The sequence below is a fragment of the Oreochromis niloticus genome, linkage group LG16 (assembly GCF_001858045.2).
Source record: "Oreochromis niloticus isolate F11D_XX linkage group LG16, O_niloticus_UMD_NMBU, whole genome shotgun sequence".
In the NCBI taxonomy this organism is placed as follows: Eukaryota; Metazoa; Chordata; class Actinopteri; order Cichliformes; family Cichlidae; genus Oreochromis; species Oreochromis niloticus.
The window spans coordinates 30,966,901-30,992,725 of record NC_031987.2 but is presented as its reverse complement, the minus strand read 5'-3'; the positions used below and the strand labels follow the sequence as shown (position 1 = coordinate 30,992,725).

The following is a 25,825-nucleotide window of genomic DNA, read 5'->3' as shown; positions in this document are numbered from 1 at the left end:
GGGGATTTTATCGGCTTCATTCCAAAATGGGAGTTTATTAGCCTTCCTTAGGGGTACCCAGAGGGGGATCAGAGTCACTTCCACCCAATATAAATAGAAACCAGTGTTGCTGCATCTGCTCTCCCTGTTGGTGGTCACTGAACTCTGCTCTCTTTGTGTCTCAAGGAGAGGAAGTTTGTAGGGGGTTCGAATCAAGTGAGTCAGTGCATGGCGAGGGAGCTGGGAGACCGAGTGAAGCTGCAGTCTCCAGTCTACAGGATCGACCAGACCGGAGACGTGGTCGTGGTGGAGACCGTGGACAAGCAGACCTACAAGGTGAGTTGAGTATATCACCAGCATTTCCTTTGAAGCACTATTCTTTAAGGACACTTTTTATGTCTTTCCTTACATATTCTGCTATAGTCAGGAATAGGGCTGTTCGATATAACGATATATATCGGATGACGATATGAAAACGTCTATCGTTTCATTTTACGCTATCGTTTGTTTCGTGGTGTCGCAAAATAAACTGTTTACGGCAATATTTTTTTTCATTATTTTGATGGTCACTGTAGTGGCTATATTAATTTCCTAAAGTTATCTCTTTCTCTTATATTTAATATAACCACACTACAGACGGACAAGCGCTTGTTTGTATGCGTTGTCGTTAGCAACAACGACGTTAAGACCACCGCATGTCTGCTTGTTTATTTTCCACATAAACCTTTCACAATAAAGCTCAAGATCCTGTTGAGACTTTTCAAAATAAACTGAATCACGTGAAAGATGCAGAGTATTTACGGATGAGAAGCAAAAAAGAGCCGCCAGGTGCTAAAAAATAAACCTTAGCCTCAAACGTTAGAACAGGCTTTTCCCCGCAGCACGCTGTGTAATAAATACTCACTAAGAAAACAGCAGCCATTACAACCTATGTCTAAAAATGTATCGTTTCATGCATCAGTTAAAACACTCGACTCCGCAACGCCCAGCTGGAAACACTTCACGCAAGTCGAGCTGCCCGAGATTCACAGAATTTACAGAAAATGTTACATTTTTGTGATTTATATCGTTATCGGACGATAGATGTCTTAATATCGGGATATGAGATTTTGGTCATATCGCACAGCCCTAGTCAGGAATATAATATCGAGCTGAAAGTGAGCATTTAAAGTCCATTCTAGTAAATATTTGAGGAGCTCGATTAATGTTTATTAATAGTATCTAGCACCAAATAATCTCATGGCACACCGCACGAAATGGTCAAAGGTGTTACAACAAGATGGAAAGAAACCCTTTTGAGCAGAACTTGGCCACAGTGAGGATAAAATAATGAGAGGAAAATGCAGGAAAGGCACTCAGAGCATCATGGAAGGTCCCTCAGCAGCATGGGCCTGTATCACAGAGAGGTGGTTCTTATACTTTACCCTAACCTTTTCCAATTTGTGCTACTTTGAACTTTGAACTGTGTCCCTGCATTTCAGAGGAAAATATCTAACTTAACTCACATTCATCTGTTTGACAGCTGCAAAGGGAGACATTTTTAGACAGTAAATAAATAAATATATGTGCAAAGCACAACAACTTATGCAGTTGGCAGATGTACGTACAATCCTGATTCTGAAGAAGTTGATGCTGTGTGAAAATGTAAAATAAAAATAATGCAATTATTTCCAATCTCATAAACGGAGCATAGAAAATGCGTCAAATATTTAAATTGATTTGAAGATGGATATTAGCTCATTTTGAATGTGATGACAGCAACTGGTCTCCAAAAAATTGATATGGGGCACTGAGGAGAGCAGGTGCTAAACCTTTGGGAGCAGGAAGTTGTCTCATTCATGTTTGATTGTATATGTCAACAGTTCTGTCTCTCTGTCATATGTCTTTTTTATCCATTTCATAATGCTCCAAATTAGTGAAAGGTCTGAACTGCAGCCAGGTCTGTTCAGCACCCCAACTCTTTTATTTCTGCTGAGGACTTTCTGTTGATTTCTCTGACCATAGAACAGTTTCCACTTTGCCTCAGTCTGTTTAAAATGAGCTTTGGCCCAGAGACGATGGCGATGTTTCACCATCATGTTCACATGATAGAGCTTTAACGTGTATTTGTGAACAGTACAGTGTTCATAGACAATGATTTCCAGAAGTGTTCCCGAGCCTTCCCAGTGATTTCATGAGAATCATGCCTGCTTTTAGTTCAGTGATGCAGCAGGGCCCAAAGATCATGGGCATCCATTATTGATTTTCAGCCTTATCCTTTGCACACAGAAATTCCTCCAGATTCTTGGAATGTTTTGATGATATTTTGTCATTTCAGTTTTATTATGAGGAACATTATTCTGAAATTGCTCCACAAGTTGTAGACACTGTTTTTGTTTGTTTTTTTGCAGAGGATCTCTGAGATGCTCTTTTTATAGCTGGTCATGTTACTAACCTGTTGGCACTCGCCCCTCTTCCAACTTTTTTGCGACATGTCACTGCCATCAAATTCAAAGTGAGCTTTTTGTTTCTGTAAATGGTAATAGTAATTTTCTAATATTTTTCTGCGTATGTGAATAAAAGATGGCTTTCTGAGATCGGCAAGTCACTGCATTCTGTTTTCATTTACAGTTTACACAGTGTCACAACTTTTCTGAAACTGGGTTTGTAGACACAATTGATTAGTTCAGTCCAGTGGTTCCCAACCTTCAAATGGCCACAGGAAACAAATAGTCAGAATGACTTTGCTTATATGGATAAATCACCGTTAAGAATCTAATAATATAATGAATAATGACGCTACTCTTATGTTTCAGTAGATTCTGAATGCAGGACTTTCATTTTAAAGTGCCTGGTACTGCAGCCATGTTTCAAATAACTGTTATAGTGTTTGTTTGATTTTTTTATGTATTAGGAAATGAAACAGATGCTATATTTATACACTAGATAATGTGAGATAATGCAGTCTTAATATGAAACATTCATGTATCTGTAAAACAGTAACTGCTTCACAGTGTTACTCACAAACTTCACTGGCCTGCTGCTGTTTGGCTGCCATCTACTGGCTGCTTGGAAACCTGCTGCCACATGTTCTTCATGCAAGGCAACAACTCCACAACAAGCAGTTTATATCATCAGGTTTTGGCATGAAGTGGAAAAAAAAGCAGTTAAAATGTACATGATCTGTGCAACTCGATTGTTATCATTTATGGTCGGATGGTCCATCACAATGAATTATGAGAAGGCATTTTCTCCTCTCCTTTCATAAAGGATAGTCCAGCGTATCCTATATTAAGGAAGTATTGAAGCTCCTTTCCTTAGTATTTGGAGAACTGGAACAGCTCTTACTATGGCTGATGGCTGCTATGCAGATACTTCTGGGTCACATCTATTAGTTAGAAACGGACTATTGGAACGCACTCTGTACTGTCTCTGTCTCTGTGTTAGGCCAAGTATGTGATCGTGGCCACACCACCTGCTCTGAATCTGAAGATGCACTTCAACCCTGAGCTGCCCCCGCTGAGGAACCAGCTGATCAACCGTGTTCCCATGGGCTCTGTCATAAAGTGCATGGTCTATTACAGAGAGAACTTCTGGAGGAAAAAGGGTATGCAGGAAGTGAAAACAAAGAGAGAGCGAATGCTGTTCAAGATGATGCCATTTCTAACGTTTTATTGTGTCACCAGGTTACTGCGGCAGCATGGTGATAGAGGAGGAGGGCGCTCCCATCGGCTTCACCCTGGATGACACAAAGCCTGATGGGACTGTACCTTGTATTATGGGGTTGGTACAGAGCTTCAAACAGTTCTCTGTAATTGTGTATATTTTGTATTATGCTTCCATATTGTACACCACATCGCCAAAAGTATTTACCTGCTGCAGGACAGCTTTCAGACCTGAGTTATAACTATGAACATGTGGTCTCTTCTATCCTCCTTAGACCAGTCAGTGACCCCCTGGTAACCACCTGTCAGTAGGGAAAATGTGTATTTGTCCATGATTGGTTGGCAAGTTGTTGCTGGAGGTTGCCAAATAGCGCTAAGTGATATCAGCAGTCCCAAAGAAGTATACAATGCTGCACCATGATGCATGCTTTAGACACCATTAGGTTGGAATACACATTTTTTTTCACTAGCAACCTGTGATTATCAGAGGGTTACTGATTGGCCTGTAGGCCTGTGTCAGCTTTACCATCTGACTCTGACCTAGTATTCTAGCATGAGATCCTACAAGAATTTCCACACTGTGTAGGACTTGTGCTTAAATGGAGCTAAACACAAGTGATAAAGTCATCCAACCATCCACACATCTGGTCATGTAGTGTTTTCTCTTTTCATTCTCCCCCCAGATTCATCCTTGCCCGCAAGTGCAGAAAGCTCTCAAGCCTGTCCAAGGAAGAAAGGTAGACGCCAGTGGCCAGAGATGGAAAAAAAACTCTCACGAGCCGTGAGATCAGTTTAATCCCAACTCCTGTGTTGTTGTGTTTAGGTTGAGAAGGATCTGTGAGATCTACTCCAAAGTGCTGGGCACAGATGAAGCTTTGCATGTGAGTTTGGGTACAGAGTGGCACACAGTCATGTGGATACTGTGGAATCGCTTGACTGACTGCTCATGTGTCTGCTTGTTTCCTGCAGCCGGTGCACTATGAGGAGAAGAACTGGTGTGAAGAGGAGTACTCTGGAGGCTGCTACACAGCCTATTTTCCCCCAGGAATCCTTACTCAGTTTGGCAGGTGAGTCTCTTTCTCACACGTGTACACACACAAAAAAATAAACATAAATATGAAAGTGCGATCTTTTCATTTCAATTGACTTAATTTATTTGAATGTGTCAGCTGCTGGATATTAATGGCTAATATATTGTAGCAGGCTCCACCGGCTGACTCGCCTAAAGAAGGCCCCTGGAGATTTGAAAGACTTTGTGTAGGGTGATGGACAATGTTCCCTCTAAGCTGCGCACGTGCGCAATTGCGCACTGCTGGCACGGTCTCTGCGCACAGCAAATCTGCGTTGCGCACAAAAAAAATGTAACCTGTATTGAAATTAAAATTAATACTTTAACAATCCTGTTTTGCAGTGTTAGTCAGTAAGTGACTGGCTGCTCCCGTATGGGATTAGAACGATGCCACCTTATCCCATAGTTCAGCCAATAATGCGATTCACATTCGTATATACGCAGCCAATCAACGTCATTGACAGGCTATGACAGCGTCCTTATGTGCCGACACCGGTCTTTTAGCTGGCAAAGCGGCGTGGCTGACGTGGAGTGAAGCCACGTTAATGACAACGTGGACAACCATTGGAGATGTGAGCAGGACAGACGGAACAATTGACGGAAAACGTGTGGACTTTATAACAGTTTTTAAATTGTGTTGATAGGCCACGTAAAACCGGAGTTATGATAAAAATATGCAATGTTTGGTTTTCTTCCTGAATACTGTCGTTATTTATATTTACTGCGGGAAGAAACGGTAAAAACGGCGTTTTATAAGAAAAAAGGCTCGAAAGCCTTTGAGCAAACACAAACCCCACCCCCCTGTCACTTTCCTATTCGTCCGAAAAAGTACCATGTCGACCAATCAAAAAATGATATGGCAACGAGGCATCTAGTTGTTAAGATACGGGGGGAAGTTTTAGGAGTGACGGCGGTGTTCTGAGATGTGAGAGATTTGAGACGTTTAGCGCAAATCTTGTGTAGTTAGTGTGTAGTGTAGTCAATAGTTTTGTTGTGTGTGTCAGAACAATGAGGCGGCTGCTGAATGTTACAGGTGTTACAGGAGTGATACATCTCCTGTTGTCAGGCCTGCAGGTATCAGGCTGTTGTTCTCCTTTATTTCATAGTGGACAGAAATAATTTTTTGGAGTGGCACAAATGGTTTGTGTGGCATCAGATTTGATGCAGAACAGCTGATTGTTCTGTAAATAGTTTGAAATGTTTATTTAAAAAAACGCCTTGGCTGCATTAAAAAAAATAAATAGCTGCAAAAAACTTTGTTGTTTGCCAAACTGAGTTACTTTTTTGAAGAAGTAACTATATAATTAATTGCCCAACATTGGTCATTATATACTGTATTTTCCAGACAGAGAGTTACAGGGCTCTCTCAGACCACAGACTCATAATACAAGTCAGAGCTTTTTTAAAAAAAGAAAGAAAGTTGTGTTTTCAAAATTGGAGTTCAAGTTATTTTTACTTCCAATAGTGTTAACATACTACACAGGTCAATGACTAGATTTTTAAAAAAATTTCATTGTAAGTGGGCTAAAGCAGTTCATTAAAAGTAGTCTGACATAAATGTAAATGCTGTAATCTGATTATTTTAATAAACCATGTAACTTGGATGGATTCAATGCTGGCGTGACCACAGTGCACACGTCTGATGTCGCTCACAGGTGTTCAAGGGATCGCTCAGGGAGTTTGTGTGTTCGCTCAGACACATGAAAAATTAGAGGGAACATTGGTGATGGGGTTGTCGGGGACGACTGACCCCTTCAGGTGCGGGCTATGTAGAGGGCTAGGTGGAGGGGCCGCTGGCCCAAGGGCTTACGGGCCTCTATACCTGATGTTAATGTTTCTAAGTTGTAACGGCTGCTACAGTTATCATGTGTTGATTTGCCATTGCTGTTGTTAGTATGTAACATTACTGTAGCTGTGTGTTCTGTGTTTAGTGTGGCTGGCGGAGCACTGTGATTTAGAATGCTGTGTCCGTTTACCACCTCTCACTACTGTTGTGTGTGTGAAGGGGCATTCCTAATAAAAGGCTGTGCTTCCTGTAGCTTAGCGGTGAGGCTAGCGCAGGAACAGCAGGTTGAAACAGAAGTCTCTGTCTCCTACTTCTCCTGAGCTCACCACAATATGTTTCAGCAGGATTTGTGCTTATTTCTGCAAATCAGCGCCACTCGTACTCCATAAAATGAACCTGCCTGCCTGTGCACAGTTCCAGAGGGAACTCACTGAGATCACAACACTTTGTGTGACACGGATAATTATGTTTACCACACAAGCAATACTGTGATCTCATAATTCATCTTTTGTAAAGAAACAAACTGACCGGTCCTGTTGGAGGCATTCCTAACTGAATGGTGTTATTGCAGTGTTTTTGCTCCATTTCATGGTTTTATTGGAGTGTGAACAAATGAATGAATTTTCAGTACAGCAGGACGTGTCCCCAGGATTTGCCCATCAAATCTATAGCTGTACACACACATAAAACACAATCCAGTGCCGTAGCTGTTTGCAGGTGTCTGATAGATTGCAGCATTTATTAGTCAAAGCTGCTTGTTGCACAGATCCTGGTGCATATGTTCACTATTAGAGTTTTGTTAACCTCCATATGAAAAACTGAAACTGCTTGTTAATCGTCATGGGGACCATATTTCATGTGTAAATGTCCTCACCAGATGTACAAATGTGTTCTCACTTACAATGAAAAGTAAGCTAGAGTTGGAAACCTAACATTGTGCTTTTTTATACAGAGTAACTTGTTTCACATACCGGGTGGCCCTGCAAGAAATAGAGTTAAAGCAAAAGTCCTTTCTTTGGTTCTTTTAACATTGAGCACAGTGGGGGTGGGAAGATTAACCCAAAGGAAATGCACTTTATGTGTTATATAATCCCATATTGCTCTTATTCAGGTGAGATAATATTTTTAAGTGAAGCGAATGCATGCTAAACCTTAACGGTCAGTACAATGCTGGTGCATACATTAAAAATAAAACAGTGTTTAAAGCTTGTAAATCAGTTTAACCTCTGAAGCTTCTCCTGTTTCTCTCTTTTTTGCTCTTCAGAGTGCTGAGAGAGCCGGTGGGCAAGTTGTACTTTGCGGGCACAGAGACGGCCACCGAATGGAGTGGCTACATGGAGGGGGCCGTACAAGCTGGAGAGAGAGCAGCCAGAGAGGTCAGAGAGCATTAAAGTACCTGCTTTTCACTGCTACGTGGTAGCAAATACCAGTTCTTACCAGTTTAAACACACTTAGAGGCAGGTTACTTATATATACCAGGTGGAAACCACTTAAATGATGCAGCTGGCACACCTAGTAGTCACACCTCAGCTTGCTCCTGGTGAGTCAGCACATAGCTAGTTCTCAGAGTCTGAGGTGAGCTCAGCCAGCAGTTCTGGGGGGTCAGCTGATATCAAATCATGACATCCCCTCTCATTTATGTCTGAGCACAGCTGACTGAAACAAACCATAGAATCACACTGGTCCTCCCCACTCAGTCTTCTTACTTAGAAGCTAAATCTCTCTAAAACACTCGCCTGCTGCTTGCAGTTTGTCCTTCTTCCAAGGCATTAACATTAGGTGTGGTTTCCTAAGATACTCCTCCCTGTGTTCATGTTCCTCCATGTTTCTTAGCTCTGCTGCAGATTAGGTCAGTTACAGTAAAGGCCAGTAAAGTCTGAGTAGACTAACATCACCCAAACTCAAATGTGTATCATGTTTGAAATTTAGACTATAAATTTTGATAAGTCCTTGACTGACACCACCAATGTCTTCTCGCAGGTCATGTGTGCGATGGGTAAACTCCAACCTAGTCAGATCTGGCAACCTGAGCCTGAGAACGAGGTAAGCAGAGGTGTTGTCCCATGCTGGTCACTTAAAAAATGCAGGTTAAGACACCTATACATTGTTTACACATTTTGGACCCAAGATTACATAAGTTGCATATTGCCAAATCATCTATCAAGTCTCTAGTTAATATCATGCACATGAAAAAAGCAGATATCATCATTCCCTCCGTCCTACAGGAAGTCCTGGCACTCCCGTTTGTCACCACCTTCTGGGAGAGAAACCTGCCTTCGGTTGATGGTTTCCTCAAGTTCTTAGGAGTCTCCACATTCCTGTCTGCTGCTGCCGCAGCTGGCCTGGTGGCCTACAAGAAGGGCATCATCCCCCGGAGTTAAACCACCCTGTCATCTCACTCCTCCACATCTCAAGGGAACACGTCTGAATAGACACTTGTGTACTTCTAGTGCACTACTTTATGGGCCCAAACTACAGATTAGTGACCTACATAGGGTATACGTTGTTTTTTGAGAAACACCGTGATGTAAGAAGGACTGCTCAGCTCATGCAAAAACACTAACACACTGTTACTTTGTCCACAAACGAAAGAGAGAACGAAGCAGATGAGAAGGGCTGACTGAAAGGTGTTTGAGAGGAGTGACGAAAGCCTAACTTCAGTTTAAAAATCCAGACTCAGATTGTGAAACCAATGAAGGAAAAAAGATCAGAATCAATTTGTAAGGGGAAACCTTCTCTGTCACTATTACTATCCCATACACTGCCAATGAAATTCACTGTGTCGATTATATGTGAGTTTATAAAAGTTGCCATGCTTACTGTGGGCTCAGGAACACGTCCAGAAATCACCAGCTGTGAACACATTTCACTGTGCCATCCACAAATACAAGAACGAATCCACTTATTACCGGCTATGCGGACCAAGCTCTTGCAACGGTTGTATGAGGATCTAATGGCCCATTGCAGTGGGCCAAACACCCCATACTCCCAGAGCACCCTCCACAGGACACTCCAAGGGACACAGTTGAATGCCTTCTCCAAGTCCAAAACACACATCTCCCTCAGACTGCTGTTGAAGCTATGCCAGAGGTGTGCGTTGAAGACCTCAAGGACTGGGATCTCTGCTAGGCTTTCCCAGCACACCCTCACTATATGCTTAGGCTTGAGTGTCCAGAACATTTTGCCGCAGGTCTAGTGATATGATTACAAAAATTGATCATCAACCTGCGGCCTAGAGTGTCCTGGTGCCATGTGCACTTATGGACATTCTGATGTTCAAACATTGTGTTGGTTATGGCCAAACTGTGGTTTGCACAGAAGTCCAACAACAAAACGCCACTCGGGTTCAGATCCGGGAACCCATTCCTCACTATCAAACCCCTGCAGGTCTTACTGTTGTTGCCCAAATGAGCATTAAAGTCTCCCAGTAGGACAACAGAGTCCCCAGGTAAAGCAACCTCCAGCACCCCACCCAGGGACTCTAAGACAGCTGAGCATTCTGAACCGCCACTTGGCGCACAAGCGCAGACAACAGTCAGGAACCATTCAGGAAGGCGCAGGGAACAAACCCTCTCGTCCACTGCGAGAAAACCCAACGTACAGGTAGCAAGCCGAGGGGATATTAGGAAACCCACACCAAACCACCGCCTCTCACCAGGGGCAAATCCAGACTGAGACAGAGTCCAGCCCCTTTCCAAGAGACTGGCTCCAGAGCCGTGCACTGAGGTAAGCCCAACTAAAATGGCCTGTATTTATATAGCACTTTTTACTAGTCCCTAAGGACCCCAAAGCGCTTTACATATCCAGTCATTCACCCATTCACACACTGGTGATGGCAAGCTACATTGTAGCCACAGCCACCCTGGGGCGCACTGACAGAGGCGAGGCTGCCGGACACTGGCGCCACCAGGCCCTCTGACCACCACCAGTAGGCAACGGGTGAAGTGTCTTGCCCAAGGACACAACGACCGAGACTGTCCAAGCCAGGGCTCGAACCGGCAACCTTCCGATTACAAGGCGAACTCCCAACTCTTGAGCCACGATCGCCTGTATATCTAGCCTGTACCTCTAAACCTCACACACTAACTCAGGCTCCTTCCACACCAGAGAGGTGACATTCCATGTTCCAATTGCCAGTCTTGGTAGCCGAGGCTCAATCAGCCAGGGCCTCCACTCCTGGCCGCTCTCTGCTCACAATGCACCCGATCCCTACAGTGCCTCCTGTGGGTGGTGGGCCTGCAGGAAGATGGGCCCATGTCCCTTTTTCGGGCTGTGCCCGGCCAGGCCCCATGGACTAAGGCCTGGTCACCAGACGCTCGCCCTCAGGCACCTTCCCTGGGCCTGCCTCCAGGGCGGAGCCCCGGTAACCCTATCCCGGGCAGGGTGAACTGTTCCCTTGGTGGTCTTCTCACAGGGGTCTTCTGAATCATTCCTTGTCTGGTCCCTTTGTCGGCATTCTTTGACATTTTAAGGCTTTGTCACTGAACTCATCTTGGGCCTCTGCTGCCCTCTGCTGACAAACCACCACACTGTGCACACCTCTGTTTCCCACTGAAGCGGCGCATAGTGAACATTAAAGATTGAGGATATAGCTGGAGCTTATCCTGCATATCAAATATTACAGACACGTTTTCGAGATTAAAACACTTCCTGCTATGTCATGGTCACATTCCCACCGACTCCTTCGGTCTGTAGTGCTTTGTAGTCCCTCACCTGTCCACCACATTCATACAGCCACCAGCACAGCATTCTCCACAAATACACATCATCATTTAATGTAATTGTAATGTAAATGGAATTTTCAGGAAAATAATTTAGTGTTGGATTTTTTCCAAAACATCAAAATGCCAAGGAGCCGCTGACTGATTAAATTGCTTCACTAGGAGCTGTTATAATATTAAAATAAATGACTCTATTCTTAGACCAAAAGAAGTACTCAGAAGTACTACACAAATCTAACCTAACCAGGTCTTCAGATGCTTTAAAAATATAGGCACTGTTTTCATTGAGTAGAGTGCCACACAATGAGGAATTATAATGATTTTAAAAGCAGGAATACAGCATCACTGATACATTACAAGAACACAATTCACACTGCGTGATCAGAGAGTTACTGTTGATGCTGTATTGGACTGCATTTGTTACAGTCCTGGGCCTGTGGCCCAGTGTTTTGATTTTGTATTATTGTTTATTTGTCTGTTTTCTTCTTGGTTCATGGTTACTACTGCTTTGGTTTCTGTTCTGTATTTCTTAGCTTGTGGATTTGGACACCCCTGACAATAATAACGGTGACAGGACAGTAATAACTTATCCAATAAATAAACACTTTAAAATGCAAGTTTTTTGTGTATATTGTTGGGATTAAATTATTTGAAGTGCCTCAATTCTATGCTTTATATTAACTAAAATGCCATATAACCATGTAGTGTAGCATTAAGTGGACACGGCCCTGAAAATAAAGGCATTAGACTATGTGTCCTTGGGGGGTAGAATGCTGTAAACTCTCACTCACGCTTGCCTGGTAGAAAGTAGATAACAGGGGACCATCTTCTAGTGGAAAGCTTCTGAAACACTGTTGTTTAGACTAGAGAGGGAGCAGCAGGCACCAAGATTGTTGATTTCTGTGTGTCAATGTGTGCTGCTGGAACTGCCCCAGTGGATTTTGATGTTGGATCCTGAGCTATGAAAATCCCCAAGTACATGTAATAAAATTAATAGATTGTTTATTCTGAGAAAAAACAGGAATGGGATATTACATTGTTTTATGTTGCATTATACTGCTGATTTATAAGAAATACTGTTTGCAGAGAATCATGGCCTTATTTGTCTGATTAGAAAGAGTAAAACATACTGCACAGGAAGCCAAGGTCCTAACTTAGGCTCATTGAGAGAGAGAAAGAATGTGAATGCTTAGTTTGGAGGGGGGCCGAAGCTGTAAGAATGTGAGAAACGGTCAGACACTTCGAGATTTTGCCGGACACCCTCCTGTGCAAATCTCCCGTCTGGATATAATGCTCAAAGTGCTTGTATGGAATAATTGTGTTGATTTAAAGTGATTGTGATTGAGCATAAACACCGAGTGTTGTTCTTCCTTCAGCTCAAAGATCAAAGAATTGGGATATTTAACAATATAACCCCCCCCCCCCCACACACACACACACACACAGCCCTTTGAATGTCTCCCTAACATACAGCACAAACCCCTCAAACTCCCAGGCCTTTGTTATCGCTGTGTCTCCATCGGTTCTCTCCATTTTCTCCGCAAACTCTGGCATGGGCTCAGCTCAATTGTTGATTTTAAATTAACCCAAGGTCATAGCACTACAACACCTTGGCATCCTTGGATAAGTTTATTCTCAGTAACATGTCATTGTAAATTCTGAACATTAAACTTCACTTTTTTTTCCAGACTACCCTAATGCCTGGAAGGACACGGATATGTTAGTGTGGGACTTTGGTAGTGTATTCTATAAATAAATATTAGGATTAAGCACAGTTATAGTCAGATGACCCCATGGGAAGGTTTCCTTACTTAAAACTCATTCCAGTTATAATTTACCATTAGAAATTGTGTTTGTAAATCACTGGCAAAATGTCTGTACTGTAGCTTCATACAGATGAGAATTTAAATACAATTATTTAATTATAAAAATCTAACTTAATTAAATCAGACATTACAGTTGATAAAGGTTTACAGAATGAGCTTGGCGACTGACATCAGACTATGGGTTATCTATCAGGCCATGGGACTGTCCAGAGGGGGACATGAGGTGATACTAGCCCTACCCAAAATGTAAAATACTTTTGTCCCAAAATACAAAGCTAGTCTTGTATTGAGTAATATTTTTATATTTAATAATTTACATTTATTCATTTAATAATATACAATATGAAATTGAACTCTTCAAGGGCCAGCAAGGTTGCTTGAATAACCCCAGAGTCCCTTGATGCTCGCTTAGTGACAGCTTTCTCTGTCTCTTCACCATCAAGTTTGAAGTTTATGCAAAAGAAAACCTTGAGCAAGTTTAGCTGAAACATAACCAAGCTATATGGCAAATGGCCCAAACACTGGTAACAGTACATGATGTGGCTGTGTGCACTCCACATGGTGTGTGCAGACATCAGTTTTTAGCTAGGTGTGACAAACCAACCACAAGAGGGCAACACAAACTAAAGAATACAACATGAAGCCACTCAGTGGTTGCATGCATCATGTATGATAATGCTGCTGAATTTTTAAAAGACAGAGGGGAACAAAGTCATAAAAAAGAAGAGTCATGTGGTAGGATGTTCCCTAATATAGAAGAAGTAAAAGTTTATTTACTTTAATGTTTTACTGTTTACTTAATTTGCTGATTTAATCCATTGTTTTTCATGTGTAATCAATAAATAATAAATTATGTGTTTTTGTGTATTTCAATTTCCTAGTAAAATCTGAGTCAATAGTAAGTTTAAAAAATATTATCATTATTATTATTATTATTATTATTATTCCGTAACATGTTTTTCCCTAATGGTCCTCCATACCCACAGGGCAGGGCTTTACTATGGGTGGGTGGTCTCTGCAGGGAGTGGGCCTGCCCGTCCCTTTTTAATCTAAATGCGCAGCCAAGAGGTGAAAGAAGACACACCACCAAGCAACATGACTGCACCCAGCAACACCTACGACGTTATAGTGGTCGGCGCGGGCATATCAGGTAGGCTCCACCTCAGAAAACTTTAGTTTGGTGTGCAGGCTGCGCGGACGAGCTGAGCAACTAAATTGATTAAAGCCAAAGCTCCGAGCAGAGCTGGTAGCGGTCAGATGCGCTTTGTGGAAGGTAACTACGCAACTGTGGCCGTGTGTGTGTGCGTGAGGTTTTTTTTTATTCGTAGTGTTTTTCTTCTTCTTCCGTGAGGCCTCCCCAGCAGCAGAGCAAGTTGAGTAACAGCTAATCAAACAGCGAATACTTTGTTACATAAGAGGACGTGCGCTGTATGGACGGCCAGGAGTGACGAAATAAATTAATTAAATACGCTATTAAATAAATAATTAAATTTGTCATTAATTAATTAAAATTGAAAGTAATTAATTAATTAATTAATTAATTAATTGTTTAAATAATTCATTAAATGCCCATCTGCCAGCCTCACCCATCAAACTCAGGGGGTGGGGTTAAAGCTGTTCGAGTAAAAACTATTGCTTTGGCCTGGTGGCCATTCTTTTTATTGGGCATTTCTCTAACTAACTTAACTTGCTTTTAAATACCCTGTTTGTATGTCACCAAATACACTTTAAATTTTTTTTTTAGCCGAGAATGCAGAGGTTTAATCTTCAGATATCTTGTCGGTTTGTCGAGATAGAGCCTATTTGCAAAACTGCTCTGATGATTTCGGAGATGTCTGCCCAGCCCAGTCTCACAGCAAAACCTGTGACAGACCCATACTTCATATGCCAGAGGTCAGTGTATGACAAGTTGTTTATCTACTGTATACTCTGGTTGGTGAGCCAGTGAGTACTTAGTGCTTTACTTGTTAGCTCTTCCTCCCCACATGATCAGCTGGTTGGCTGGTTTGTGATTTGTTGAGAACCTCGATCCCTCCTGCCCCCCCTCCATTTTTTCCCAGAGCTCCCTTAGTTCATCTGAAAAGCAAGTGTTGTGTAATTTTATTTAAGAGTTGCATTCCTACCAAAAAACTAATTACTGTAACTGCACAACAGAAAACAGTTAAAGTGGGAATACCTGTTAATGGTATAACAGTGCCCTAACTAGCATAAGAGAAACCAGATTTACTTTAAAAATAAACAAAGAAGTTCAAATCTTTATTTTTCTTAACAGATTTTCCAAACGATGCTCTTGATCTGGTTTTGAGCGATCTAATAGGGCACAAAAACAATGTTTCTTTTAAGAAAGGCATTTTTGGAAGCCATTTTTGTCATTAATTTTAAAAGACTTCTAAAATCACTGTGTGCCTTTTGCTATTGCCATTTTATACAAGTACAGAAAGGACATATATTGCTTGAATCCTTATGTTTAAGTCCTGTTGGTGTCTCTGTCTTTCTGCAGGTTTGAGTGCTGCAAAGCTGTTGAAAGCCAGTGGGCTCAATCCTGTAGTGTTGGAAGCCAGGGACCGGGTTGGTGGTCGTACCTTCACTGTGCAGGTAAGGCAAAGAGTGCCAATACTACTGTAGGAGCGGCTCATATAAGAGACAATCAGTAACAGTAATATAAATACTTTTCAGCCTTTTCAATTTTACAACCAAGATGCTGTATCTATTGCTTTTAATGGGCATACAGAAAAAGAATTACATTTACATTCAAGTCATTTATGAGCGTAGAAGTACAAGCATAGATCAGTTAGCCTTTTCAGAAATATCTGTGACATTTCTTTCTTTTTTGTCATGATCTAATTGCGAGTATGTGTCTTTTAGAATAAGGAGGCAAAGTGGGTTGATCTAGGTGGTGCATACATTGGACCGACACAGAACCGCATCCTCCGTCTGGCCAAAGAGTACGGCATAAAGACCTACAAAGTCAATGAGCAGGAGAACTTGGTGCATTATGTTAATGTGAGTGTCTTTTTTTTTGATTGCAGATAATTTTCTACTCCGAGCTTTCGTGGTTTATGTCATGTCTGTGGTAGTCTGTGACAGATCGTGACATGTTCCAGATGTATTCTTCACTTTAAGTCAGTGGTTCCCAAACTTTTTTTGCCAGGCCCCCCTTTTTTTATAAGAAAAATGTTCGCGCCTCCCCCCCCACCACCTAACCCCCCCCCCCACAAACACATCCTCCAAACACACACACCCATATTTTGTTTACAAACTCCATTGCGGTTTATTTCACACCTCAAACATTTAGTAAACAATTAAGCAAATACAAGTAAACGGCAATAAATTACAGGTAGTAATAAAATATACTACTAACTCTTTTACGCTATGTCCACACCTACACGGGTATTTTTGAAAACTCAGCTGTTTCTATGCGTTTGGGCTTTTCGTCAACACGTAAACGGCGTTGCGATTCACCGAAAACGGAGATTATTTAAAACTCCTTTTTTGCGTTTACGTGTGGACGAGGATTACAGAGTTCGTCACGCAACGTCAAAGGTATGTGCCTCTTTTCACGTCATGCTGTGCGCCACGTTATTGTTTACATGAGATGAATTGCAGAATGGCAGATAGAGACAAAATACTGTTACTGTTAATCTGACTATCTTCAGATTTTACACGCTTACATACACACACGCAGTTACTGTCCCTCCATTTAGAAAGGCAGCGGCGTCACGGTGTAATTATTTTACGTGTAGTTGGTTTTTTTTTCCTGTGTAATAATATTCAACATTGCTGTCAATACATTTTTCAAAAAATGTCTCTCTGTGCAAAATGGGTTTAAACACATAAACAGCTGTGGTTTACTGTTTGTCCGTGATTTGAACAGGGGGAACAAATTACGGCAGGATCAGCCTGATATTATTTGTATCCCACTGTAACTTTACTGCATAAAGAGCTAACATGTCCAAAATGTCAGGAGTAGTTAGTTATTACAAGAAGTGTTTGTCAACTAAAAATCAAGAATGTGGGATACTGTTTGTCCGTGATTTGGAGAGCCCAGCGCGTGCTCCCGCCGCAGGGAAACTAATTTTGCAGGGGAGACCTACCTTGGCACTTGTGCAGGTGAAGCCAAAGGGAAGATATGCTTCACCATATTTTCTAGTCTTTGGCTTGGAAGGAAGTTGGTTTGGAAACATATTTGGCGATGCTTCATCTCCTGCTTTGCGTTTATGTGGGAGCCCCGTCAAAAACCTGTCCACAGTGTCCAAGCGCTTTTTTTTTTTTTTTTTTTTTTTTTTCTTTTCATACCGCGTCCCCCCTGCAATGGCCCTGCGTTCCCCCTAGGGGGCGGGCCCCACACTTTGGGAACCTCTGCTTTAAGTGATGGAGTAAATGATGGCAGTGTTCAGACAGTGCACCATATCCTGGTCTGACCCATTATCCTAGAAAAAGGAAATCCAAGTCTCTGCTACCCCTCTGGCATCACTCTGTAGGCATGGCAACAAGGATCTTTATCAACATTTTTCAGTTGCCACTTTCTGCCGCTGGCACTTTTCCTATCAGCTTGGCTTTTGCATGAGCTAACAGAGCTAGCCTCTTTGCCATCAGCAGTAGAGTTTGGAGCATTTGTTGGGAATCTTTTTGTTTGCACTAACAACAAAGTAAAAAATTGTTATCATCATTGTTAACTTTAGTTCACTTGACTGTAATCTGCTAAATTAGCCACTCCACACACATGGTCGTACAGAACATATATATACTCAGTACAGGAGCTTGTTAATGATCTCAAGACTGGGAACAGTCACCAAAAACACCAATGGTAACACACTGGTTGTAATGGTCTAAAATTAGAGACTACTGTGGTTCAGGAGGTAGAGCAGGTCATCTATTAATCAAAAGGTACGGGTACATTAGACATGCTAAAGTACTTTGAGTGTTCAAGTAGAATAGAAATGTGCTGTATAAGAACCACTCCATTTACCATATACCAAATCTTGCAGCGCTCACAAGGTCCCCCTGCTCAAGAAGGCACATTTACAAACCCCTCTTAAGTTTGCCAGTGAACATCTAAAAAATTTAGAGAAGCCTTGGGAGAAAGTAATATAGTCAGATGAAAACAAAATCGAGCTCTTTGGCAACAACTTAACCCACAGTGTTTGGAGGAGGAGAAGTGATGAGTATGACCTACAGAACACAATCCCCACAGTCAAGTACAGAGGTGGAAATATTGTGCTTTGGGCTGTTTTTCTGCTGTGGGTACAGGATGACTTCACCATGTAGAGGGGCCAATGGATTGGACCATGTGCCGTAAAATCTTGGACAAGAGTCTTCTTCCATCGGCCAAAAAACTGAAGATATGAATGAGTCTTCCAGCATGACAATTACCCAAAATATACCATCAAAGAAACATAGGAGTTGCCAATGAAGAAGAATGTTAAGTTCATTTCGCAGCTTAGCCACTCTCCAGACCAGACCTTTCTACCAGTCCTGTAGAAAACGTGCTGTGGGGGTCTTTAAAACCTAAAGCATTTAGAGATTTTCTGTAAAGAGGAGTGGGCCAAAATCCCTCCTGAAATGTGTGCAAACCTAATGACCAACTACAAAAAATATATTACCAAAGCTCACACTGAGCTCAGGTTTTTATTTGATTTGATTTTTTTTTGTTTGTTTGGTTTTTTTTGGGCACCACGGTGGCACGGTGGTTAGCACTGTTGCCGCACAGCAAGAAGGTCCTGAGTTCAATTCCACCATCAGGCCGGGGTCTTTCTGTGTGGAGTTTGCATGTTCTCCCCGTGTTTGTGTGGGTTCCCTCCGGGTACTCCGGCTTCCTCCCACCGTCCAAAGACATGCAGTTTGAGGGGATAGGTTAATTGGATAATCCAAATTGTCACTAGGTGTGACTGTGTGAGTGAATGTGAGCGTGAATGGTTGTCTGTCCCTGTGTGTTGGCCCTGCGACAGACTGGCGACCTGTCCAGGGTGTACCCCGCCTCTCGCCCTATGACAGCTGGGATAGGCTTCAGCGCCCCCCGCGACCCTGGAAAGGATAAGCGGAAGCGAATGGATGGATGGATGGATGGTTTTTTTTGGACAGTGGTTTGGGGGAAAAAATGAAATATCTGGAAATACTGGACATGCCATCACTGTCACCCTTCACAGAGCGCTGAGCCATCTGGCTAACAGGAAGAGCTACGTGACGATGCCCTTCGTGGACTACAGCTCAACATTCAACTCTTCAATCAACTCTATAATCCCAGACATCCTTATCACCCAACTGTGAATAAAAAGGCTGTGCAGAGGGTAATTAATACTGCCAAAAAAATTATTGGCTGTCCTCTGTCACCCCTTCAGATCCCCCCTGCCACCTGTTCCTAGGTTCAAGCTCGGTAAACACTAGGGCTGCCACAAACGATTATTTTGATAGTCGACTAGTCACCGATTATTTTTGCGATTAGTCGACTAATCAGATCATGCATCCATTGGACGTAAAACGTACAGCTTATTGCACCAGCATGCATCTGCTCTTGTATAACTATCATTAGCTTACAGCTTTAAGTGTTTAAGGTATGTGCTAGCAAAAAATAAAGACAAGATGATAGTTTATTAAATTTGAATGAAATTCGCAGATTGTTTCAGTGAAGTTTAATAAACTCAGCCGTCTGCTCTTTGCTATCTAAAATATAACAGGACACCGGAGTAGGGCTGGGCTATATCATACCGTTCCCGGTAATACCGGTGTAATTTTGGGCAACGATAGGAAAATGAAATATCGCAATAGAATATGGGTAAAACGCGCATCCGCAGTGCCTATGTTTACATACGCACATGGCGGCGATGCAGAATGAGAAGAGCGAAAGTGGATCGTTAAAGGAAACGGATGAACCAGAATTGGTTTGTAAAAGTGCTGCAACTTCAGTGGTGTGGAACTGGTTTAGCTTTCGTCCGTCAGATACACAACAAAGCACTATTTTTGGTAGAGCATGCTAGCGGGCCGTCGTTATTACCGTGTTGTTTGGAAAATACGGCACACTTAAAATCAATCCTTTGATTTTTCTGAAAATCGTCAGTCCCCCTTATAATCCCGTGTGCCTTATGTATGAATTCTGGTTGTGTTTACTGACCTTGAAACGATTTTATGTGGTACACGGCGCTCGAAAATCTGTCAAATGTTTTAGTACTCCTCCTCTTGCTGTTTAGATGTCCTGCCAACAAGTTTTTTCAAAAAGGTCACAAAGACTTTGGAGTCAGACCTGTTACAGATCGTCAACTTTTCTTTAATATCAGGTGTGTTTCCAGAATCACTAAAAACTGCTGTAATTAAACCTATACTGAAAAAGGACAATCTTGACAAGACACAAATGAATAACTACAGGCCAATCTCAAATCTCCCATTTTTAAGTAAGATTATTGAAAAAGCAGTTTCTCAACAGCTCAATTACTTCTTAAAACAGAATAACTGCTATGATGCCTTCCAGTCAGGTTTTAGACAGAACCACAGCACTGAAACCGCTCTGACCAAAGTGTTTAATGACATATGTCTGAACACAGACAGTGGAACAATGTCAGTCTTAGTTTTAGTGGATCTCAGTGCAGCATTACAACATATTACTCAAACGACTGGAGAACTGGGCAGGTCTTTCAGGAACTGTACTAAACTGGTTCAAAACATACTTAGAAAACAGGAAATACTTTGTATCAATAGGTAACTTCACATCTGAGCAGACAAGTATCACATGTGGAGTTCCCCAAGGTTCCATCTTGGGACCCCTTCTGTTTAACATTTACATGCTCCCACTGGCACAGATTATAAAGAACAACAAAATAAACTATCATAGCTACGCAGATGACACACAAATATATATCACAATGTCACCTGGAGACCGAGGCCCTGTACAGGCTCTTGGTAAATGCATTGAGGAAATTAATGACTGGTTGTGCCACAATTTTCTCGAGCTAAACAAAAATAAAACTGAGGTAATAGTCTTTGGTGCAAAAGAAAAACGATTACAGGTCACCAGAGAACTTCAATCTATACACCTAAAAACCACAAACCAGGCGAGAAATTTGGGTGTAGTGATGGATGCAGACCTAAACTTAGAAAAACACATTAAGACAATAACAAAATCAGCTTACTATCACCTCAAAAATATTTCAAGGATAAAAGATCTGATGTCTCAACAGGACCTGGAAAAACTAGTCCATGCATTCATCTTTAGTAGGCTTGATTACTGTAACAGCATCTTTACAGGTCTACCTAAAAAATCAGTCAGACAACTACAGCTCATTCAGAACTCTGCTGCTAGAGTCCTCACTAAGACCAAAAAAGTGGACCACATCAGTCCAGCTCTGAGGTCTTTACACTGGCTGCCTGTCCGTCAGAGGATAGACTTTAAAGTTCTGATGCTGGTCTATAAAGCTCTGAATGGTTTAGGACCGAAATACATCAGTGACCTCCTGACCCAGTATGAACCTTCCAGATCCCTCAGGTCATCTGGATTCGGTCTGTTATCAGTCCCCAGAGTCAGAACCAGACACGGAGAAGCTGCATTCAGCTTTTATGCTCCTTATATCTCGAACAAACTCCCAGAAAGCCTCAGATCAGCTGAAACACTCAGTTTATTTAAATCCAGGTTGAAGACTCACCTATTCTCAGCTGCATTTGAATAAAGCACCAAATCCACACCTAAGTTTAAATTTCAAAACCTACTTTTTAACTACTGATTTTATCTACTGTTCTGATTTTATCTACTGTTTTGATATTTGATTTTATATACTGTTTTGTTTGTTTGTTTGCTTGTTTTAATCAAATTTAAATCGTGCTTTTTATTTGTTTTTGTTTTTAATGTCTCTGTAAAGCACTTTGAATCACCTTGTTGTTGAATTGTGCTATATAAATAAACTTGCCTTGCCTTGTCTTGCCTTGCCTACGACTTTGCTAAGCTACGAAGCCGCACCGCTTGATGGATTGTCTGAGCATTACGGCTATCGTAGGCAGGAGCCTCGTGGAGTGATACGTACTGTGCTTCAACATAATATTACCGTATTGTGTGTGTATAACCTCTTTTTAAGTTTTGTGGATATTCTACATGGTTATGCTGAGGATTTGTTGGCCAATTTCCACTGGAAATGCCTTTTGGTTAAATTGTCAGCAAGGAATTTGCACTGTTAAATTTTTATATAACTTTAATGCACATAAAAAAACAGCTGCTTGTTTAAGTGAAAATACATTGATGGGGTTTTTTGCACTAATAAAGTTGTGGAGTTGTAAAGTATTTTGTCTAGTGTCAGTTATATCGTCAGTTATATCATTATCGCAAATTTTCAAATGTATATCGTGATAAATATTTTTGGTCATATCGCCCTGCTCTACACCGGAGTATGTTCTCGAGCATCTCACACTTCTTTTAATCAGTTGTCTGCTTGACGTTTATTCAGCTGTGTAAAAACTATAACTTTAATCTCAGCCAAACCAATTTACTCAGGAACAAATAAAATACTAAAAAAAGCCAAACAATAACATTTTTAAGTTATCTAAGTGACTTATATATCATGTTTAACCTGAGTAGTGATAGACAGCGGTGGGTTTGAAAACGATTTGCCCAGAGTGCAGTGTTCTCACTGGCTCTAGTGTGCCTTGAACCCAGGCTAGCTATCGAGCTAGTCGAGGTGGGTAACAGACGTCTCCGAAAACGTCGGAGCGGTTTTGAAAATATGTGGTGTCTTGATAAACTGAGCAGATATTTGAGGTTTACACAGCTACATTCTCACCTGAAAATATGTTAAACTTTTATTTTGTGACCCAGAAAGAGTAATAAGAGTAATGATAAAACTAATTAGCTGCCGCCATTGTTGGAAACTGAGCTGGGCCGCGCTATGAATTCTGGGACACAGCTTCTTCTTCTTCGGGGTTTAACAGCAGCTAGCATCCTTGTACATGCAGTGCTGCCATCTTCTGTTTCAGTCCATTATTACACTCTTAAATCCTACTACTTATTCCTGCGTCTTTTGGGATCGTACAAAGCTTCAAACGACGCGTTGACTATTAAATTAGTCGTCGACGATTTGTCGACGTAATCGTGACTAGTCGACTAATCGTGGCAGCCCTAGTAAACACCCTGGTAAAGAACCCCCAACATCAGCTCCACTTCCTCCTTGTCCTGAGGAAGGAAAAACCTGGAATAGAAGCTACTGCTGGGCTTCTACTGCTGCTCAGGGGAGAACGTGCTCTCCTACTGCCTGGTTGTCTGGTACACAAAACCCCGGAGTCCATCGCTAGATTCTCCTGTCTCAGACAAACACAGGTGACCCCGTCCACCACCTGTTTGGACCTCCACCAATCAGGTCCCACACCCCAGACTCACTAACAGCTTCTACAGCTTCTTTCCCTGGGCCATTTGGACTATTAACTAACAGTACCCACCCCTACCCAACAAGTGTTACAGTGGTCCAAGATGGACGTTAAGAGTCCTGCTCCTTCTCTGGGCCTGTTTTTCCATCTACTCATAGCTGTAACTAATGCCTTATAGAAGTGCTATCCTAAAATTATATTTTAAAAATGACTGCACTATAATGATCTCCATTGCCCTATGGGATTGGATCCTCAAATTATTTCCCTTTTACCAGCTGGTGGACTGAGCTTACCATTAAGCTGTGAGGGAAGTGGCTCCTATTGCTTTGGCTTTGTTATGGGTGTGGCGAAAAGACCCAAATGAAAGATTCTCAAGCCAGAACTTATTAAACAGAAAAAAAACAACAAGAGAATAATCAGAATCTGAAAATTTCACAAAACACTCGATGCATCAAACACTGGAGGATAGCAAACAGGAACAGAGACATGAGACACACAGTTTGACAAAGGACAAAGAAAACACTATATAATATATTCACAATACATTTTGTCCTTAATGTATAAAATTGTGTATGTTTCTGTTCTGTGTCCTATGTACTGTTTGTTTGTATGTGTGTCTTTCTGGCTGCTGTTACAACCAAATTTCCCCTTGTGGGACAATTAAAAGATTATTCTATTCTATTCTATTCTATTCTATTCTATTCAAAACAGATCTTGAACAGATCTTAGAATGCTATAATAATCACAGTGAAACCATTACATAATGTAAAACTGTTTGCATTTTATGTTGGCCTCTCGCATAATGAATTCTCTCATGAAATCCATGAAATCTTTAGACTGACTTTAGAGGTGGTGCTTGGATATGATTTATCATCTTATACCTGGGAACCAATCCCTGCATCGGCAGTTTACAGCAATCAGTCTTTATTACCTATATTTTTATACCGTGTGTGTGTGTGTGTGTGTGTGTGTGTGTGTGTTTTACTACATTAGTAAAATTTTAAAATTGCTGTTGGTAAGTCATGAACACCTTAACTGAGGCAGGTGAGGCCTGCAGTTCTTGAGATGTTGTTCTGGAATCTTTTGTGACCTCCTGGATGAATCATTGATTCACTCTTGGGAGTAATTTTAGTAGCCCATTTGTGAATAATAGCTCTCCACTTGGTTCAGTCTTAGAAATGGTTTTCCAAACCGATAGTTGTCAGCGGCTTTGTCTTTCAGCTGTTTTTGAGTTTCTTTAGATCATGGCATGACGCGTCGCTTAGCCCAGCGGTCCCCAACCCCCGGGCCTCGGACCGGTACCGGTCCGTGAGTCGTTTGGTACCGGGCCGCGAGAGTCGAGGCTCAGGTGTGAAATGTATGGTTTTCAGGGTTTTTATCGGTTTTCAGCGTTATTTTGTTATCGTTTTTATCGTTAACTCGGTTTTCCTGGGTCTTTTCACATGTGTTATGAATAAATCTTCCTTTTTTTCGGTACCGGCACTAGTTTTATTTTGTTGTATTTGTCCGCGACACCTTATTGCCGGTCCGTGAAAATATGGTTGAGCATAAACCGGTCCGTGGCGCAAAAAAGGTTGGGAACCGCTGGCTTAGCCTACTATACTTTGTCAAACAGGTTCTACTTAAGTGATTCAGCAGTTATCAGACCTGAGTGTGGCTACTTGAAACTGAACTTTCCAAAGTTCAACTTTCCAAAAAATTTGGTTGATCACAGTAAATTCACGATTTAGGACATGGTAGGTTTGTTTAGCTTTTTCCTAACTACATTAATGTATTAATTAATCGAATCTACTAATAATTTACTAAATTTTAAAACTAAATGTAGTTTAACAAATGAGAAATTAAGAAGAGCAAACATTTTTCCCAGTACTGTGTATTACAATAGGCAATAAAAGAACTATTGATAATAGATGTTTGTTAAGAAGTCAGATAAGAGAGTACAATGTAATTTGGGTAAAAGGCTAAGGGCAGTGATTAGCATTTTCTGTGGTTCTGTTAAATCTTTATCTTAAGATGGTTGTCATAAAATCCTCCTACTCTGCAGTATAGTCACCTTTGTCTTCAAGTAGCGTTCTTTGGTCCTCTGATTGAGGACACTTCCCTGCTTGCTGGTGTTGAAGCAGATGTTGCCATTTTTCGTTAATTTATTTTTTATTTATGCAGCGCAAAAATCACGACAACAGTCGCCTCAAGTTGCCTTATATTGTAAAGTAGACGCTACAATAATACATACAGAGAAAAACCCAACAATCATAGGACCCCCTATGAGCAAGCACTTTGGCGACAGTGGGAAGGAAAAGCTCCCTTTTTTCCTTTCCCAGGAAGAAACCTCTGGCAGAACCAGGCTCAGGTAGGGGCGGCCATCTGCAGCCACCGGTTGGGTTGAGAGAAGGAAGACAGGATAAAAGACATGCTGTGGAAGAGGGACAGAGATTAAATAACAAGTATAATTGAATGCAGAGAGG

The 25,825-nt window shown here is 41.6% G+C and overlaps 2 protein-coding genes across 5 annotated transcripts in view; both read left to right on the top strand.

Moving 5' to 3' along the window:
- Positions 1-10,220, top strand: part of LOC109197600 (amine oxidase [flavin-containing]) — a 32,177-nt gene extending 21,957 nt beyond the window's left edge. Inside the window, exons 7-15 of the mRNA XM_019352955.2 lie at positions 166-315; positions 3,406-3,565; positions 3,645-3,741; positions 4,307-4,360; positions 4,447-4,504; positions 4,593-4,690; positions 7,743-7,854; positions 8,459-8,521; positions 8,704-10,220. Of these exons, the coding sequence (XP_019208500.1) occupies positions 166-315; positions 3,406-3,565; positions 3,645-3,741; positions 4,307-4,360; positions 4,447-4,504; positions 4,593-4,690; positions 7,743-7,854; positions 8,459-8,521; positions 8,704-8,859 (948 nt within the window). The 3' untranslated portion in view covers positions 8,860-10,220. The remainder of the gene's footprint in view (positions 1-165; positions 316-3,405; positions 3,566-3,644; positions 3,742-4,306; positions 4,361-4,446; positions 4,505-4,592; positions 4,691-7,742; positions 7,855-8,458; positions 8,522-8,703) is intronic.
- Positions 10,221-14,021: 3,801 nt separating this feature from the next.
- Positions 14,022-25,825, top strand: part of LOC102077099 (amine oxidase [flavin-containing]) — a 42,414-nt gene continuing 30,610 nt past the window's right edge. For all 4 annotated transcript variants that reach the window (XM_019352954.2, XM_019352953.2, XM_019352952.2 and 1 more), the window contains exons 1-3: positions 14,022-14,175; positions 15,526-15,620; positions 15,891-16,028. In XM_019352954.2, coding sequence (XP_019208499.1) covers positions 14,079-14,175; positions 15,526-15,620; positions 15,891-16,028 — 330 coding nt within the window. In that variant the 5' untranslated portion in view covers positions 14,022-14,078. The remainder of the gene's footprint in view (positions 14,176-15,525; positions 15,621-15,890; positions 16,029-25,825) is intronic.